The 16,738-nt window shown below is 31.9% G+C and overlaps 1 protein-coding gene across 3 annotated transcripts in view; it reads right to left on the minus strand.

The window, feature by feature from the left end:
• LOC143225869 (TOM1-like protein 2) overlaps positions 1–16,738 on the minus strand; it is an 84,535-nt gene that overhangs the window by 50,493 nt on the left and 17,304 nt on the right. For all 3 annotated transcript variants that reach the window (XR_013014118.1, XM_076456025.1, XM_076456024.1), the window contains exons 2-3: positions 14,566–14,650; positions 8,193–8,277 (exon numbers count right to left, since the gene is read on the minus strand). Coding sequence is in view for 2 of the 3 variants with exons in the window: in XM_076456025.1 (XP_076312140.1) it covers positions 8,193–8,277; positions 14,566–14,650 (170 nt within the window). In the remaining variant the exon portion in view is untranslated. The remainder of the gene's footprint in view (positions 1–8,192; positions 8,278–14,565; positions 14,651–16,738) is intronic.

A 16,738-nucleotide genomic window follows, 5' to 3' on the forward strand; every position in this document is an offset into this window, starting at 1 on the left:
GCTATGGCTTATTAAATAAACCAATGTTTTTTATGATTTTGGGTTTTCAGGTGATTTTACAGCCTCACTATGAAAATTCTAAGAGAGATAAACTTGGTTTGAGACAATTTTTGAATTCTGTGAGATTAATTCCATCAGTGTAGCAAATTCCAGCTTTCTACCACCATTACTCTTGCAGCTTTAAGCAGCCAAAGTTGCCCGAAAATTAATTTTCCAAAAATAAAAAAAAAATAAATTTTACAGGGCTGTAAATCAGAAAATATTAGAGATATTGATCTAATCTTTAGCAATTTTTCGTTATACGGGTAGATGAGCACGTAAATTTTTTCAAGGCATTCTGTGGGGTCACCTGCAACCCCACAGAACATGGAATGACCTTCATGTTATTCTGTCAATTTTTCCAAATAAGTTTTTAATCCTGACCCTGAAAATCAGGTTTATAAATAATATGAGTGAAATTTATAATAATTGGAATTCACTTTCTTATTCTATTTCACACCATAACAATCATTATTCATGTATCACAGCTAGCCTGATGAGCTCTGGTATTGGGAAAAAGATCTTGTTGGCACAAGACATGGAAGATGTTGTGTTGTTAACACATTTTAGTATACTGTTATTTGCTTTCACTGAAAAATTCTTATAATCATAATCAAAATGTAATTAAGCATTCACTTTGTACAAAGATGTAGTATATACTCTTAACACTTAAGGTCACTTGTCTAATCAGCATAGTTTGAATATAAAAAGGTATAAAATTCCCAAGTACATACAAGCAAATGGTAAAATTTTATATTTTTAGAATTAAAACTAATTTTAAAATGACATCATAAAACACTGAAAACATTTCCTCACTGAATTTGCTGTTATGATGTCAACAATCATATAACTAAAAGTTTTGAATGTTCTTAAAGAAATGTAGAGCAAGTACCACCTACAATTCTCCACTATCCTATTTTCTAACAGAGTTATTAAACATGGGTCAGGTGATTTTTACATGAGCTTTGCTTTTCCTGTCATAATTTCAACTTTAAAAGTAGCAGTTGTGATGGAAAACCATGTATTCCCCTATTATGAGGAAGTAGAATGGAAGTATTGCACAGGTAAGAAGCTTATTTTAAACCTAAAACATTTAAATTTAAATCTGAAATGCCAAAAGCAAAACTACCCCCACTCAAAAGGAGGAGGTAACTGGGGAGTGTAAATAATAATAACAACAAAAATATATATATATATATATATATTGCAAGACAATAAGGTAACAACCTATAATTAAAGAAACATGTAGTCATGTAGAGTTGCAGTAGAATCCATAACGAAAACAATCTGAAGAACTGGATTCAAGGAAGAATGCATAGAGTAGCAGGCCCTATACAAACACTGAACATAAAGTATGTGTGCGTTTTCTTCTAGCAAAGCCACACTGGGCTATCTGCTAAGCCCACCGGGGGGAATCAAACCCTTGATTTTTGCATTGTAAATCTGTATACATACCGCTGCACTAGCGGGGGGCTGAACATAAAGTAACATATAAAGAAGGTAGCATTTTTAACTGGGTATTTCTTCACTATGGATGCCTTTTATTTTATACTTATTTTATACAAAAAGATGGTCTGTTATGGTGACAATGTGTTTACCTGTAGATTCAAGAATGGGAGCACAGGTGGTGGCATAAACAGGTAGAAGGAATACTATATCCATCTCTTGTAGAGGAAGGTTCTTGAGAGTAACAGTCACACAAAAAAATAATGACAAAATATACTCCTGAGGCTTAGTCCCACATTGTACACACTGACATATGTCAATGAGTTATAAAACAGGCCAAAACGATGGGCTCTAAGAAATACCCAAGCTGATTTTCTAGAGCAGAAAGTTATGAAGGTAGCCCAAAAAAGTTGCTATAAGGAAAGAGATAAACATCTGCAAGAATTTGACATGATTCAATCTACTCTACAAGAAAATCTGGCTTCTCTAATACAGAACCACATAACAGCCATAAAACTGAAGATGGCATACATCATTTTGAAACATGAATGTTTAAGCCTGACAAAATAGTTCTTTCCAAACACCCATAGTAGAATAATAAGAACTTGCTTGTTCAATAATGATCTTGGATTATACCTGAGGAAGATGACAAACAAGAAAAAAAAGATTCTCCTAAGAATGACTCAAAGTATCCACTGCTGGGGTATGGAAAAGGGGGACTAATTAAGTGGAAGAAGATGACTTCCTCCTTTTGCAAACACATTGATCAGAGGATAATAAAGTCCTTTGCACAACTGCTGAAAAGCTAAAGGGTGCAGTATGTGGAGAGAGTATGATAGAATGTTCTTGTATGATTATAATGGAGATAAAAAAGTAAAAAAACTATGACAAAGCAAATGCTGCTGAATTGAGATACTTCTCTAAATGTTGAAAAATACAATCATTGTAGAATTTTCCAGGTAAAATAAAACAGTAGTGATATAACAAAGGTAGGAACTCTTGAAAGACACATTTAACTGACCAGAATTTTAAAATATTGATGTGAGAAACTGATTCCTGAAGAGACCAGGAACTTGAAAGATGATGTTCCCCAACACAGCACCTCAGCTATGAAGAAAGATATCTCTGCATGCTGTAGAAGAAAAAGGAAACCTACAGTATTAAATCCTTGATTTAGCCAAACTTCAAGTTAATCAAGAGTAGCAGAAGAGAGAAAGGAAAATTATCTGAGACAGCAGGCCTGAAGTTGATAAAGCATCAGAAGCCAACAATCCTAATGTTGATCATGGACAAAGTAAAAGTAACATCTACTTGTTTATATAATTTTCTTTTTATCATCTCCAATGAGTAATCACTTCGGCACTGCATTCATAGCCATACTGCCAGCAAAACTGCATTGCTAAGGTCAAACTGTGCCACACTGGACTATATGATAACTGCTCAGACAAACAATAAGGCAAGTTAAAGCTTCAGTCTCACTGATACTTGGTCTGAATGTGCCATGAAGATCAAATGGGGATTGCAAAACTCTTATTGTACAAACATGTGAAACAATCATGTTAATTATAATCATAGTAAACTTGTATACTAAAAATCTTGCAATATAAATCAAAAGTAAGAATGTGAATGTTCCTTCTGAAATGTGTACTAGAAAAACTGCAACAGCTAAACAGCAACCTGCTAGTTTACTTGAATTAATTTTAAGTCCTGAAACAAGAAACAGGTAGAACGTAAAGATATTAACAAAAAACAACTACAAGATTTATACAAATGCCAAACAGCCTCCAAAATAAGTAAAATTATTGTAGAAGCAAGATTAATACTCTAATAAAAGTTTAAAATTAAGGTGTATAGTTGAGTGCTTCATTGTACAGTAGACATTAAGGACATTCTTCCAACTGTGTTTAAATTCTCTCTGCAGCAAGGTTCCCTTAATTAAAAAAAAATAACACCCATTCAAAGCTGGTTTCCATACTGACTGAACTAACCCTCTGAATTTTAAGCCTCCACCCCCATTCTGCTGGGAGTACACATTTAAAGCAATTTTTGTTACATGTACATACACACTGTTTTTGAATATACTGTGAAAACATTAAACAATAGAATACTCTTAATAACATGTGAACATAGATAAGTCAACTTGACCCCTACTCTGATGACATAATGCACAATTTATCAGCTTGTGTATCCAACAGTGTTTACAACAAGAATTTCACAGGATAATATCTTTGAAAGCATTTACAACAGTATATGGTTCACAACTAGTTCACTAAACATCACAGGTCAATATAGTCACCCTTCTGATATGTTTGGAATTTAGCAGGATACCACATGGACATACATAAATATCTGTGCTCCTAGTTATAAAATCTGATTTCCCTTTCAGTCAGGTTATTCATCAGTCAATAAATAATCTTTCTTCACAAATGCTTAAATTTTAGTAATTTTTATTAAAACATAAAATAATAAATAAAAAATATTAAAAAAACAACAATTTTGAGTATTTAAGGTATTATGAATAACATTATTCCATAAAATTATGAAAATAATTCTCCAAAACATCATGACATGTGCACTTTAACTTGCTGGTAGCAAAAGGGTTAACTGCCTGCTTTATCAAGTGCCCATGTAGAGAAAGAGACTAAAGACATTGCCCTCAATCTGGAATCTCCAGGTGCCCAACACTGCTTCTTTGTTGAATTTCATGCAAAGTTACAACAGGACTGTCTGCTCTAGCTGTTCCTAATTTAATAGTGAAAGACTAAAGAGAAAACAACTAATCACTACCATCCACCATCTACTATTGGGCTACTCTTTTACCAATGAACATTATAACATCAGATTGATCATTATATTATAATGCCCCCACAGTTGAATGGGCAAGCATGTATGGCAGAACAGAGATTCTAAACTACAACCTTCAGATTGTAGGTCAAGTGTCTTAACCATCAGGCCATTTTGAGCATGTCAATTATTGCAAGATTTATTTTGGTTACAAAAAACGTAGAAAAAAAGAGTGATTAAAAGTTCTGCCCTTAATGGTGTGATGCCACTTAGATGAAGTTCTACTGTATATTGTTGTAAGCTATGTTTCTAATACCTCTACTAATACATTTGTTTGCTGGAAGCTCATAATGACATATTGATGCTACAATACCTTGAAACTTCTTGAAATATACAGAAAATTAGACTGTATGAAAATACCAGATTGAATGAATCAGTTCAGTGTCAGTTAGTGAGTTAGACAGTGAGAGTTGGTATATCTCTTCTTCAGTGGTCAGTTATTCAGCATTTTTATTATCAAACATTTAGCAATAAAATTAATATGTAAGTTAGGCATACATTAATTTTGAAGCTTCTGTTGTTTCAGAAGTTATGCCTATTATTGAATGTAGCCTGTATCAAGATGTTTGAAGAAATAAATTAATTCATTATCATTACATGGACTAAACCTTGCATTATTTTTACCAAATAAGCCAAAAGAAACTGCTTAATGATAGAACATATTTCAACATAAATGCTGGAAGTGGGATTACTTTGGAGAAAATAAAACAGAATTGACTGAACTTTGAGATGGTATTACAAACATGAAGACAGAGAACAATTTGCTGAAGATGAAAAAACACTGGCAATAAGAAGAATTTTTTTGGTTTTGGCTCTTAAGCACAAAGCCTCACAACAAGCTGTACTCTGCCCCCAAATGTATTGAAAACATTTAGAGTTGTAAGCCTGTGGACTTATCAGTGGACTGCAGGAAAGAAGAACAAGCATAAAGGAACAAAAAACAATTAAAGCAGTAAAAGAAAACCAAGAAGAAATACAAATTATTAGAAGAATGAGGCAGAAAAATAAAAGAAGAACAAAGAGAAGTTTATAGAAAATTAAAAGCAGATAAGACATAAGAAACAGGAATATAAGAAAGGAGTTAAAGGAAAGAGTTGTAATATTTAAAGAAAAGTGAAAAGTGCAAAATAGAAATATCAAACCACCTTTTGTGCATTTGCCCAGAAATTCCATCCAATAACACCATTTACTATTAAAAAACAACAACAAATATTTGGTCTTCATCTGTTACCACTACTACTCTGCCATCTGCAATTGCAAAACTTCCTAGACTACTTCAGGTATATCATTACCAAAATTCAGTTTCAGAATTTAGTTGGCCAGTTCAACAAAACTTCGTAACTGAGAAACCAACAAACTGTGATTGAAAGGTCCCATGGGAAACATATCATACTCACTTCAAAATAATTTCCACTGAAAAAAAAAAAAAGAGTGAAATGGTGATCAACAAGCTATTCATCTTACTGTCCATTCAAAAGGACAAGTTTAATAACATTACGTAACCTTTAAGCTAAAAACCATAACATCTTTAAAGAAAGCTCTTCTGCTGTTGCTAAAACCTGAATCTGCTAAAGTCTTGAATAAGCAACTAAAAGCACCATATAGATGTTATGGGAATGTCAGATTAAATAATGAAACAGCAACTTTCATGACAATAGTATAAAAAAAATGATGGGTTAGTTGGATAACTAAGTATAATTTAAAAGGATATATTCCTAGGAAATGCAGACAAAAACCTGTAAAAAATAAAAGAATGACAAGAAAAAGGAAACAAAAAATAGGAAATTCTTATAAATGTGGAAACCATAGCTATCAGAGCCAAAACTGTGAGGAATCAACAGCTGTTAGTAAATCAAGGAAACAATATTCCAAGAATGAGTCTTCAAGTCCAACCAGATCAAAAGTACAACAAAGAACAAAGTAGATATCAAAAAAGTTATCATTTTCCTATATTGGAAATGCATTTTTGATAGGTACTTACCTCCACTCTGCCCTTTACAGGCAAAAAAATGTGTTGCACATACCACAAGCCTTAAATCTCCCACATCTGAAACTGACCGACTCCAATGTGTTTCGTACACAAATTATCATGCAACAACACTCCATAAACATGAATGATTTTCTCTACTTAATTGTACCAATCTATCACTTCAAGTTTCAGCAGAAATTGGAAGTACTGGCTTTCAGTGGGGAGGAAGTAGCCAGAATCCCATGTTTAATAAGTGGAGGGACCAGCATGAGGGAAATAAAAAAGCATCTGAAAGATATGCTCAAAAAGATCTCCAGAGTTGAAGATGATACGCTGGAGACCACATCACTTCTGAAATAGGTATGCTCTTCACCCATTGTGGAAAGACGTCACATACCTGGTGGAAAATTGGAGAAGCACATCGAAAAGGAAAAGAACTATGGCACAATAGTGCTCTGTATCATAGATTGTATATTAATATTATGTAATTCAATCACAGAAAACAAAAAAGTGAATAAAATCAAAGGATGTGACCCTAGGTGTAGGGTGCAATGGACTGTACATGGTAAGTCAACTACATCTAAAACACATGCTGCAAGGAACTGACATCTACCCAGGGAAGGGGGAGGAGGAAATCAGTCAATTCCAGATGTAGGAGATTTAATACCTGTGGTATGCACAAACATGTTTGTACATAGAGAACAATACTGATTAAGAAAAGCTTTTTATGGTAACACAGGGGTATATGTATCAGAAACATAATTAACTGGACTCACAGGCAAAGTTGAGAGCATCTCACCTGTTCTTAACAAGATAAGTTCTTATTTAAAGAAATCAGTCCATGAGTTTGTTGATGGGAACCTTTGTAGTACATACATTGATACTAGTTCTACTGCTACAACTGTTCTACCTAATTTGGCAATGAAAGGTGGTAGAAAACTGCCTCCAAAGATGAAGAAAGAAGACAGATTAGTAAGTACTTTAAGTGGTCAAAGTTCCAGCAAGAGAAACTTCTCTACAGTTCATATGCGTGAAATTGACATTGAAGAACAGTGGACATTAGGAACAGACTTCATATAGAGACATGAATGCAAAGTTAAAGAAGTAGCCCTAGTAAATCTTTACATCCTGTACAATGCTAATCAAAGAAAAATACAAAAGGCTCAATACAATTTTGCAAGAAAGTAATTCAAAGTTGATTTTATGGCTTTCAAAAAACCAGTAAACATTAAGGCCAACCACTATGTTTTCATCTTCCAGCCAGACTCGTAGAGAGATATTCTGTTGCCTATTTTAACAATTAAAAGTACATACCAAACTATGTAGTCTGTAGGAACTGGTCTAGGAATTACAAACAAACTATAAAGGCAAACAATACAACGTACTGATGTGTGAAGATCTATGCTATAAACTGTATCACTACCACAGTGATTAGAGACAGTCAGAAGTTCAGAGACTAACTTTATCAGTTAAAACTATTCTCTTGATTGAAGATTTTTGTGATATCTTGTGTAGTTTTCTACAACTGTTTTTTTTTAATTATGAGATGTAGCATTTTTTCATCTTTGTTGAAAATATATTCAGTGAAGTACTGTCAGTATTAAATTCTTAATTATCACCAAAAGGGTTAAGAAATACAAAAAAAAAAAAAATCTCAGTCATTACAATAATTAATTTAGTATGGGAAACGTGCATAAAATAAAAACAGAACATGGTGTTACCTACACCTTCTACACATATGCCTTCCAGGTTCTGAACAAGTTTACATTATAAAGGAAAATAGTGTTAAAACAACCATCATGTGTCAACCAGGCATTAAATGTACAAGTCTACAGCTTACACAATAATAGAGGTTAATTTTAAAATGATTTAAATAAACAATACATATACTTACTGTAAGCGTGTACATGACTACAGTATAATTCTTGCCAGCATTCTGTTGCAATCTCTTTCTTACAGCTTTGACTGCATCTTTAGGTCTACCGAACACAAGGATACAGTTTAATTATAATAATAATGAAGTTTCTTATATTTCCCAAACAACTATGCTAAACAGACAAAATTATCAGAGATACCACTAAAGATTATTTATTTTTCATACTTTTCAATTTTAAGGAAATAAAAACAAACACTTCACTACTCTTCTGATTCTTCTGTTAAAAAATAATATTCTATACCAATTTGGGAACATTGTAGTTTTGATATGCCTAACCCACCAAGCACCTTCTAAAATTAACAGGGTACATTCTAACTGTATTATGTGGAGATCAGATGAGAATAAGCAAGAGGCTGTCATATTAGATCACTGTTACTCATGGAGAACCTCATGAGCCAATATTTAAATCTTTATTCTTTCTTATCTACATTACTGATAGAAACTGATAAGGGTGTATTTAGTAAAGTTTGCTGATGACATTAAACTTTTCTGGATTTCTAAGTGTACTGAAGATATAGAGATGTTACAAAATAACAAGAATGATATGCATCAGTTGTAAAATTAGACTAATATTTGACAAATAACCTTTAATTATAGTGTGTACAAGGTAATGCATTTGGATTATCATAATTTGAATCACACAATATAGACAGGAACTAACTCAACAGCATGACAAACAAAGATATGCTTGAAATGATGGAACATTCATTCAAACTATTGTAGTAATGATCTGTTGCTATAATTAAAGCTAGGTAATTGAATTTTATGGTGTATTTATAGACATACTGATTACAAGTAAGAAGAGATAATAGCATCTTCACAGAAATCACTGATTGTTGTCTCACTTTGAACACTACAGTTTTGTTCTTATTTAAGGAAAGATATTTTCTTATTGAGAAGGGTACAGAGGAAGGCAACTAGGATGATTCTGGGGATAGAAATATATTAAGATCTCTTATTTCCTTTTGAAAACAAAAGGATAAAAGTGATCGTATTGAAGGTTACAAGATTGTTCATGAAATAACTAGGATAAAGGCCACTGGATTTCTTTATGTCATATTCTAAAGATAACAGTAGAAGAAAATGCAAGTTTAAAATCTTGGAAAGACTAGAATGACCAACTTATAAAATAAGTCACTGTCAGTAGTAGTGGAAGTCAGCACTTTAAATTTCATAAGAGGAAACAAAATTTTCTTAAAAATAAAAAAGGTAGCTTAAATTTTTATTCTTCAAAGGATTATGTAGAATAACAGCCTTTAATTACCAAACAGTCTTTTGTTGTCATAAAGTTACTTTACGTTAACTGACTTTCAATTGAAATTTCCCTTTCTCGACCTGCCTTAACAATGCTCCTAAAAAATCCTTTTCTTACTACCCTTTTAAATAGCTTAACTTTTCATACTTAGTGCATAAATGTAAAACAAAGTTAAAAATTCTATTTTTGTTAAATTTCTCAATGTTTTTAAATTTTTTATGCAGGTGGTATTTTATTCTCAAAATCAGTCTAGATATGACTTTGCTGAACATATGAAGTATAAACAAGTGTAAAACCTAAAAATCTATTGATGTTTTCAAATTTAAAATAATTTATCAATTTGATTAATGCTTTGGAATGTAGATGTTATTTTATAAAGACATGCATCTGAATTTCCGGTAGGAAAATTACAAGTGAAAACTTATAATCCACAATAAAACTATAAAAAACTGAGTTTGTGTTACTGTAATATTTCTTAGAAAATGAAACATTTCTATTTATGTAATGTAAAACATACCACTTGAAGACATTGATCAGTGAAAGATTTTCTTAACTAGTCACTTAAAAATTTTAAGTTTATTCTGCTAGTTGGAACATTGAATGATCATGGGAGCTAGTACGTATTTTGGAGTACTCATTAGACAGAAATGTATACAGAGATAAGTAATTAAAGTAACATGCAAGACCTTGGGAACTAGGAGTGCTGGAGATGTAGTGGTACCCTTGAATTGAACTACAGAACTGCTTTGTACCTAACAGCTGATGTTAGAAGTGTCAACTTGTACTGTTTATGTTTTACACTGATCACTACTTGTCAATAGTTTATGCAAAGTTATAAGAATGCAAATTGACTTTTTCCAAATAAGTAAAATCTTACTTCTTACAAGCCTTGTAGTACAGTTACATGACATTTATTATCTACTGTGAGAATATAGAGCCTTTAGTTACTCCAGGAAAAAGTTTGTTCCTAATATTGAGAGTATAAGAGCCTATAGTGTCAGGGAGCTTGATTTTCATTTTAGTTTGTTTCCAATAAGCCTCATAAATATTTTTAAGATAATAACAGTGAAATGGGGTTACAATTTTGTTCAACAGTTTTAAGTATCACCATTGCAAAAATTGTTCCAGAATCAAAGACAAGATACACCCATGCTGGGTGTATTTTAATATAAGCAAAACTCATTATGAGAAATAAATAAAAAGTTAAGAAACTAATTGATGAATTAATTATTCTAAAGTACTGAACAGTTAGATTAATATAATGATGAAGATTAGTTAAATGTCATTCCTCTTCATACACTTGTAATTTACAATAACACTGTGGAAACAAAAATGCAAGCTTTGTTTTTTAATAAAATGATGAAACATGGATTTCACAGTATTGCAACTGTCAAGATAGTTACTAACTAATTGTATACATGTGGTGTGAAAAACTGCTCAGTTCCAGTCAGAGTTAAATGGGAACAATGTTTATGTGATATTATCTTTGTACACCACACACTATAGTAACATCATCATCACTGTTTTAATTATTCACAAAAACATAATTTCTTGCTAAATAATTAATATTTATCCATATTTTTGTTCAGTAAATGATAATTTAATAAGTTGTGTGTTCCAAAAGAGTACATTAAATTTAGGTTATAATTGTTCTAGTTTGATTGTTGGAACATACTTTATAGCTGTCCCCAAAATGTTATGTAATGGTATTTTGTACTTTATTAGTTTAAAATTTTTATTTATTACGACTGATTCCTACTGCAAATAAGCAATAGTTAAAGACGTTAATATCTGTGTGGACCACAAGCTACAGTGTAAATTTCTTTGTAGACTGCATGCTATAGTAACACTGTTTATGTTATCATGCTGATAATGATAGTAGTAACTGTTAAAAATGTCATTCAGTTGATTTCAAAGAATAGCTGTTTTTTTATTGCTGCTTTTATTGCTAAAACATTGTTGCTTTTATCAGTTTTCACAGTGGGATGTGGAAGGAGCTTTAACTCTTTATTCATAGCCTTAGTAATTTTGATTGATCTTGTAACTACCATATAACCAAGAAACTATATAATACTACAATTTCAAATGTAGTATCTACATGCAATTTCACAAACATTTAGCAAACGTCATAAGTCTGTTGTACATTAAAAAAAATCAATATATTTACTAAAGAGTTCTTGCTGAACCCACAATCTATTACTCACTCTGTCAGCAAAATGATTTTTATGTTGAAGATAAGAATTTTTTGTTCATTTCATAGAGTTCCAGTTTCAATTGCATAACTTTTGAAACCAGAACATCCCAAAAGATTATCATTTTTTTTAAAAGGAAAACTGTATATTTGTTATTTTCTTTACACTAGTATCAGATGTATACAGGCTCAGTCAATTAACCCAATCTTTGTAACCACTATGTAAAACATAAATATGAATTACTTTTTTTTTATTTTAGAATAATTTCACATTGTAACAGACAACTACATTTATTTTTACAGTCAAATCTAATACTTTTCAAATCTCCCAGTCTCTCATTTGTTGCTTTACAAATTACATCTAAAAGTACAAGCAAAAGGAATTTACTACAGCAGTGCAACTTTGTGTAAATAAGGTATTGTATTACCAGCAAGCTCAGTTGAATTACAATATGCTGCACATGCAGGATATACATGTACCATCATGCATTTTTCACTTAATTTTTCTTATCTAACCTAATAACTTTCACATTTTCATGTTTTAGTTACTTTTTTAGTATCAAATAAAAAACAAATAAAAGCAAGATATTTAGTAGCTTACCTCTGATTCCTGTCCTTTTTTGTAATTAAAACCTATAAAAAAGTTAACTCTACTTTTTGGTAGAGTTGTTGTTAGCACTTAATTCTTATTTATTTCTGATATGAAATTTAGAACACTAAATAATAATATGAACAAAGAATGCAATGTTATACAACCATTATTATTTCACTGGCTTCCTAATTAATCTAATTAAGTGGTTTAAAATAATTCTGTTGGTTAGTCAAGGTGAATCGGTGATAGCAAAGAAAGAGAGTGTATACCAAATAATTCAAAAACTGTCTTCAAAATTACCTAGTTTCATGAATTCAGTAAATTTAATTTTTTTTTCTATTTTTTATTGGTTATAAATAATCCAATAGCAAATATCTCACAGGATTGTTGGTACTTTTAGGAAGACAGGGCATGTGGGTTTACCCTTCAAGTTTAAACCTCAGCAAATCAAAAAGATTGAACACTATAAATTCATATCGTCCTAGCAATATCTATACTGCAAGTATAATTTATGTGAAGCTCAGAAGTTTAAACAAGAATAGAAAGAATATCTAAGAGAGACAATTCAGAGCGTGGGGGTGTCACACGTACAAAAATTGACTCAATAGGGTTATGGAAGAAAAAAAACTTTGATGTTTTGGTTAATCAGTCTCTTAGGCTTTCTATACATACTGATGCTGTCAATGGCAAAGCATATATGATTTAGGGTTGTATCTACAGGAATATTAAATGTGAGTCAAAGGAGATTATTATTTCTTTGTACACATGTCTTATTAGGTTTCATATGAAGCACTGTATTCAGTACATGACTCCTTAAGAAGGAACTGAAAAGGGTTCAAGGAGGAGCTAGATGATGATTCCTGGGATGGAAAGAATGTCATATGAGAGCAAGTTAAGATCCTTAAAATGATTTTGTCTTGAGAAAGACAAGTGACAAAGGTTCTGATTGAAATGTTTAAAATTATAAAGGGATAAGGTTGAGCATGATGTTTTTACATGTTAAATGGTAAGTGTGGTTGGTCTATATGATCAAGATTTAACATTTGGTGGAGCAGATGTTGTCTGCAAATTAGGCAATTTTATTTTTCAAACAGGGTGGTCAGAATTTGGAATGGATGGTTTTCAGGCAAAGTAAATGTAACAGGAATGGGTATTTTCAAGAGAGAGCTAAATGTATCTGTCAACTGATTTTAGTGTTTACCTGTAGTTGTTAACTTTAAAACCCACATGCTAAGACTGCTTTCTGCTGGATTTCAAATTTCATTTACAGAGAACCATTTTTATATATTCAGTGACATCTTAGATGTCTGATATCATACTGTACATATAACATAGCTTTTTCTGTGGGGCAATTATCCATGAAACTTGTTTTACCTAAAACTTTTGTATTTTCCCAAGATTTTCAATATTTTTTGCAGGAAGTCAAACTTTTGGAAGAAAAAAAACTGAGATGTTGATACAATCACTCATGCACAGTGAAACAGAAGTGTATCACTGGAAGAAATTAAAAAGAACAATAAATTATAATAATGATATAATTGTATTTAATAAACAACAAACAATTCAGGCATGACAGTACATCCATACTAAAAAGTAGTATGGTTGTAGGCTTTCTAAACTAATGAAAAAAAAAAAACTTCACCACTCTGTAATACTTGAAAGGTATGGCTTAATGAATACTTGGGAAGGTAGGGCTAACAATAGATTCATGGGTGTTTGATAAAATAAATAGGACAACCATAATAAGTCAAGAGGCTCCAAACCGTTCTTCAAATATTATATTAAAAAGTTTAGTGTGCAGGTCTAATCAACATAGTTTTATACATTATGATTTGAGAAGATTTATTAAAGTTTCTAACATTGCATAGTAAATTGTATTTAGTTGAAATTGGACTTTAAATGTATAAATTGTGAAGACTGGATTACATACCTCCATCTGTATTGCATAACTTGTTTAAATAAAACTATGGATTTGAGTACAATTAAATAACTATGTATTGCCAAAGTCTAAAATAAAATTGTGGCACATTTGAAAAACTGTAATAACATGCTTTGATAATTCATCCATAAGCTTTATTCATGTAGTTATACCTTCAGTTTTGCTTGTTACTTTCTTTTACAATTTTTTGATGAAATAAGCATTGAATCTAAATCTTAGTTACAACTGATTACTTAAATCTAACATGTATGATGACGAGATCAAATAATGTTAAATAATACAATACCACACATGAAAATCTTGACTCTTCATGACAAGTAAAATCAAATTTGCATAAACAATCAAAAAACTCACCCCTCATCAGTTTCATTAATGAGATCACAGATTTCCATGTTTAAAGCCCAGTTCTCTGATGCTAAAGAGGCATCTGTAGCTTGTTCTATTAGAATAGAAAAATAAAACATTCATATGAATTCACTTTGTTTTCATCAAATATCAAAGATTACCAATTATTGGTAACCTAATGCTATAAGTTTCACACAAGCAAATCATACATACATAAATAAGAGCCAGGTGATACAATACTATGTGTGCCATCATGGTTACTCCTCATCTACAAACAGTTCAAAGTAAATAAAGTGCAATGGGACAAAAAAAAAAGGTCACACTCCCAAAACCAGATATAAAATGTTATCTCTGAAGCAGAACTACAAGAAAGCTTCTGTGTAGACTGGACAACCTCCCACCTAACATCTGGAAAAACCATCAAGGTCAAAGGAAGGGAGGGTATCCATCTTCACCTTTCTTCTGAGTGGAATAACGAGTACAAACATCAATCTGGAAGAAGAGACCCCTGTCCACCACTTCAGAAACTGAAAACTGAGTGTGGTAAGGATTCCCATACTCACTAGAAAAAAATGGGGAATTTGCAATGGGGAGTCCAAAGGAAATATGCTCCAGAGACAGTGCAATAGGTGAACCACATTCCCTATTTTGAAAAGCAAACCAATCTTGATTTGTTCAATTCAGAAGTTAGCAGGGATAGTCAAAGTCATTTTTATGTTTTATTTATAACAGTTCATGAATGGTGGTTCAGTATTTTCTTATGGAACACCCCATCTCAACAGAGCTCATTGCTTCCAGGAATTTAGTTAATAAGTTACTGGTAGCTAGTGCTGATGTAAGAAAGATGTCCAGGGAGGAAGTGGAAGAGGCTGAGACTCCAAAAGCTACTGGAGGAATAAAAACTAGGGCTGACTCAGCCAATATAATGGAATCAGAAGAACTCAAAAGTACATGAAAAAAGAAGCTTCTTTGAAATCCCTAAGTACATAATAGCAAACCTAAATATTTTGCCAATAAGGAATCTTTCTCTATAAATGATACCAGGATAATTTTAGCCAATCAAGATTCCAAGGAGAGAGGAAAAGCTTGACCAAAGTAGAAGTCATTAGATGATTAAGATCCTCTGAAATTTGAGCAAGGAATCTATAATGAGTAAGAAAGAATAATAGGAAGCGTACAAATGGATTGGGTTGTATATTGGGTGCACTGACATAGGTGGAGAGAGTTACAAGGTTAAAAACACTAATGACAACACAGCTGGGTATAAAGGTACAGCACTTTAGAAACAAAGTTAAAGTGTGAAAAGAGATAAGCATGTTCTGGAGTTTGTTATGTATAAAGAATAAAGTTAGTATTGTTTCTTTAGATTAAGTACCAGCAGATGCTGGTATCTGTTGGCATAAGCATTATATAACGTATATTATTACATACATTTTGCACACAGTAACTTTTATTAATAATGATTTACAAGTTTCCTACTTAGGCTTCATGCATTCATTTTGTAGAAGTTCAAACAATGGTGCTGGATATAACTTAACTGTCATATGCTTTGTATAAGGTGGTTATTGTTGATTAGTTTATGACATATAACTATATTATTGATTGCAAACGTATGACACCAACATATTCTGAATGCAATATATAAATACTTAACTGTCAAGGTTTGTATTAAGTTGCCATTAGTAGTTTTTGTTTATATTGTTGCTGTGAGGGTCACTCCATACCAAATCACCCATGGCTTCCTAGTTCATGTCATAGATTTCCTCAAACAATTTATGACATGAACTGGGAAAAGTTCTTTTTTCTAAAGTGAGATAGCATGGAATGACCCATTAGTAATACATACACAGGCAAACCATGCATGTTTCAATCTATCAGTGGCTGAGCTTAATTCATAAAATGTGTTCAGTAAAGTTTCTGTCTTCATTACTACTCAGTACATGAATATCACTTACTCAGTGTTTATGTTTTGTACATCACCTTTGTGTATCAATAAAAAATTATTAAGTTTACCAATTGTGTCTTTATTAAATTAGTTGAGGTTATTGTGGATGTCCTAATTGCCAAGTTGTGAAACAAGTCTGTCACATGTATACGTAAAAACAGCACCTGATGATGACCAAAGAAGGTCAAAACGTTGTTCGCTCCCCTACATAAAAAATTTTCTCAACCCAAACGAGCC

The sequence above is a fragment of the Tachypleus tridentatus genome, chromosome 9 (assembly GCF_004210375.1).
Source record: "Tachypleus tridentatus isolate NWPU-2018 chromosome 9, ASM421037v1, whole genome shotgun sequence".
Taxonomy (NCBI): domain Eukaryota; kingdom Metazoa; phylum Arthropoda; class Merostomata; order Xiphosura; family Limulidae; genus Tachypleus; species Tachypleus tridentatus.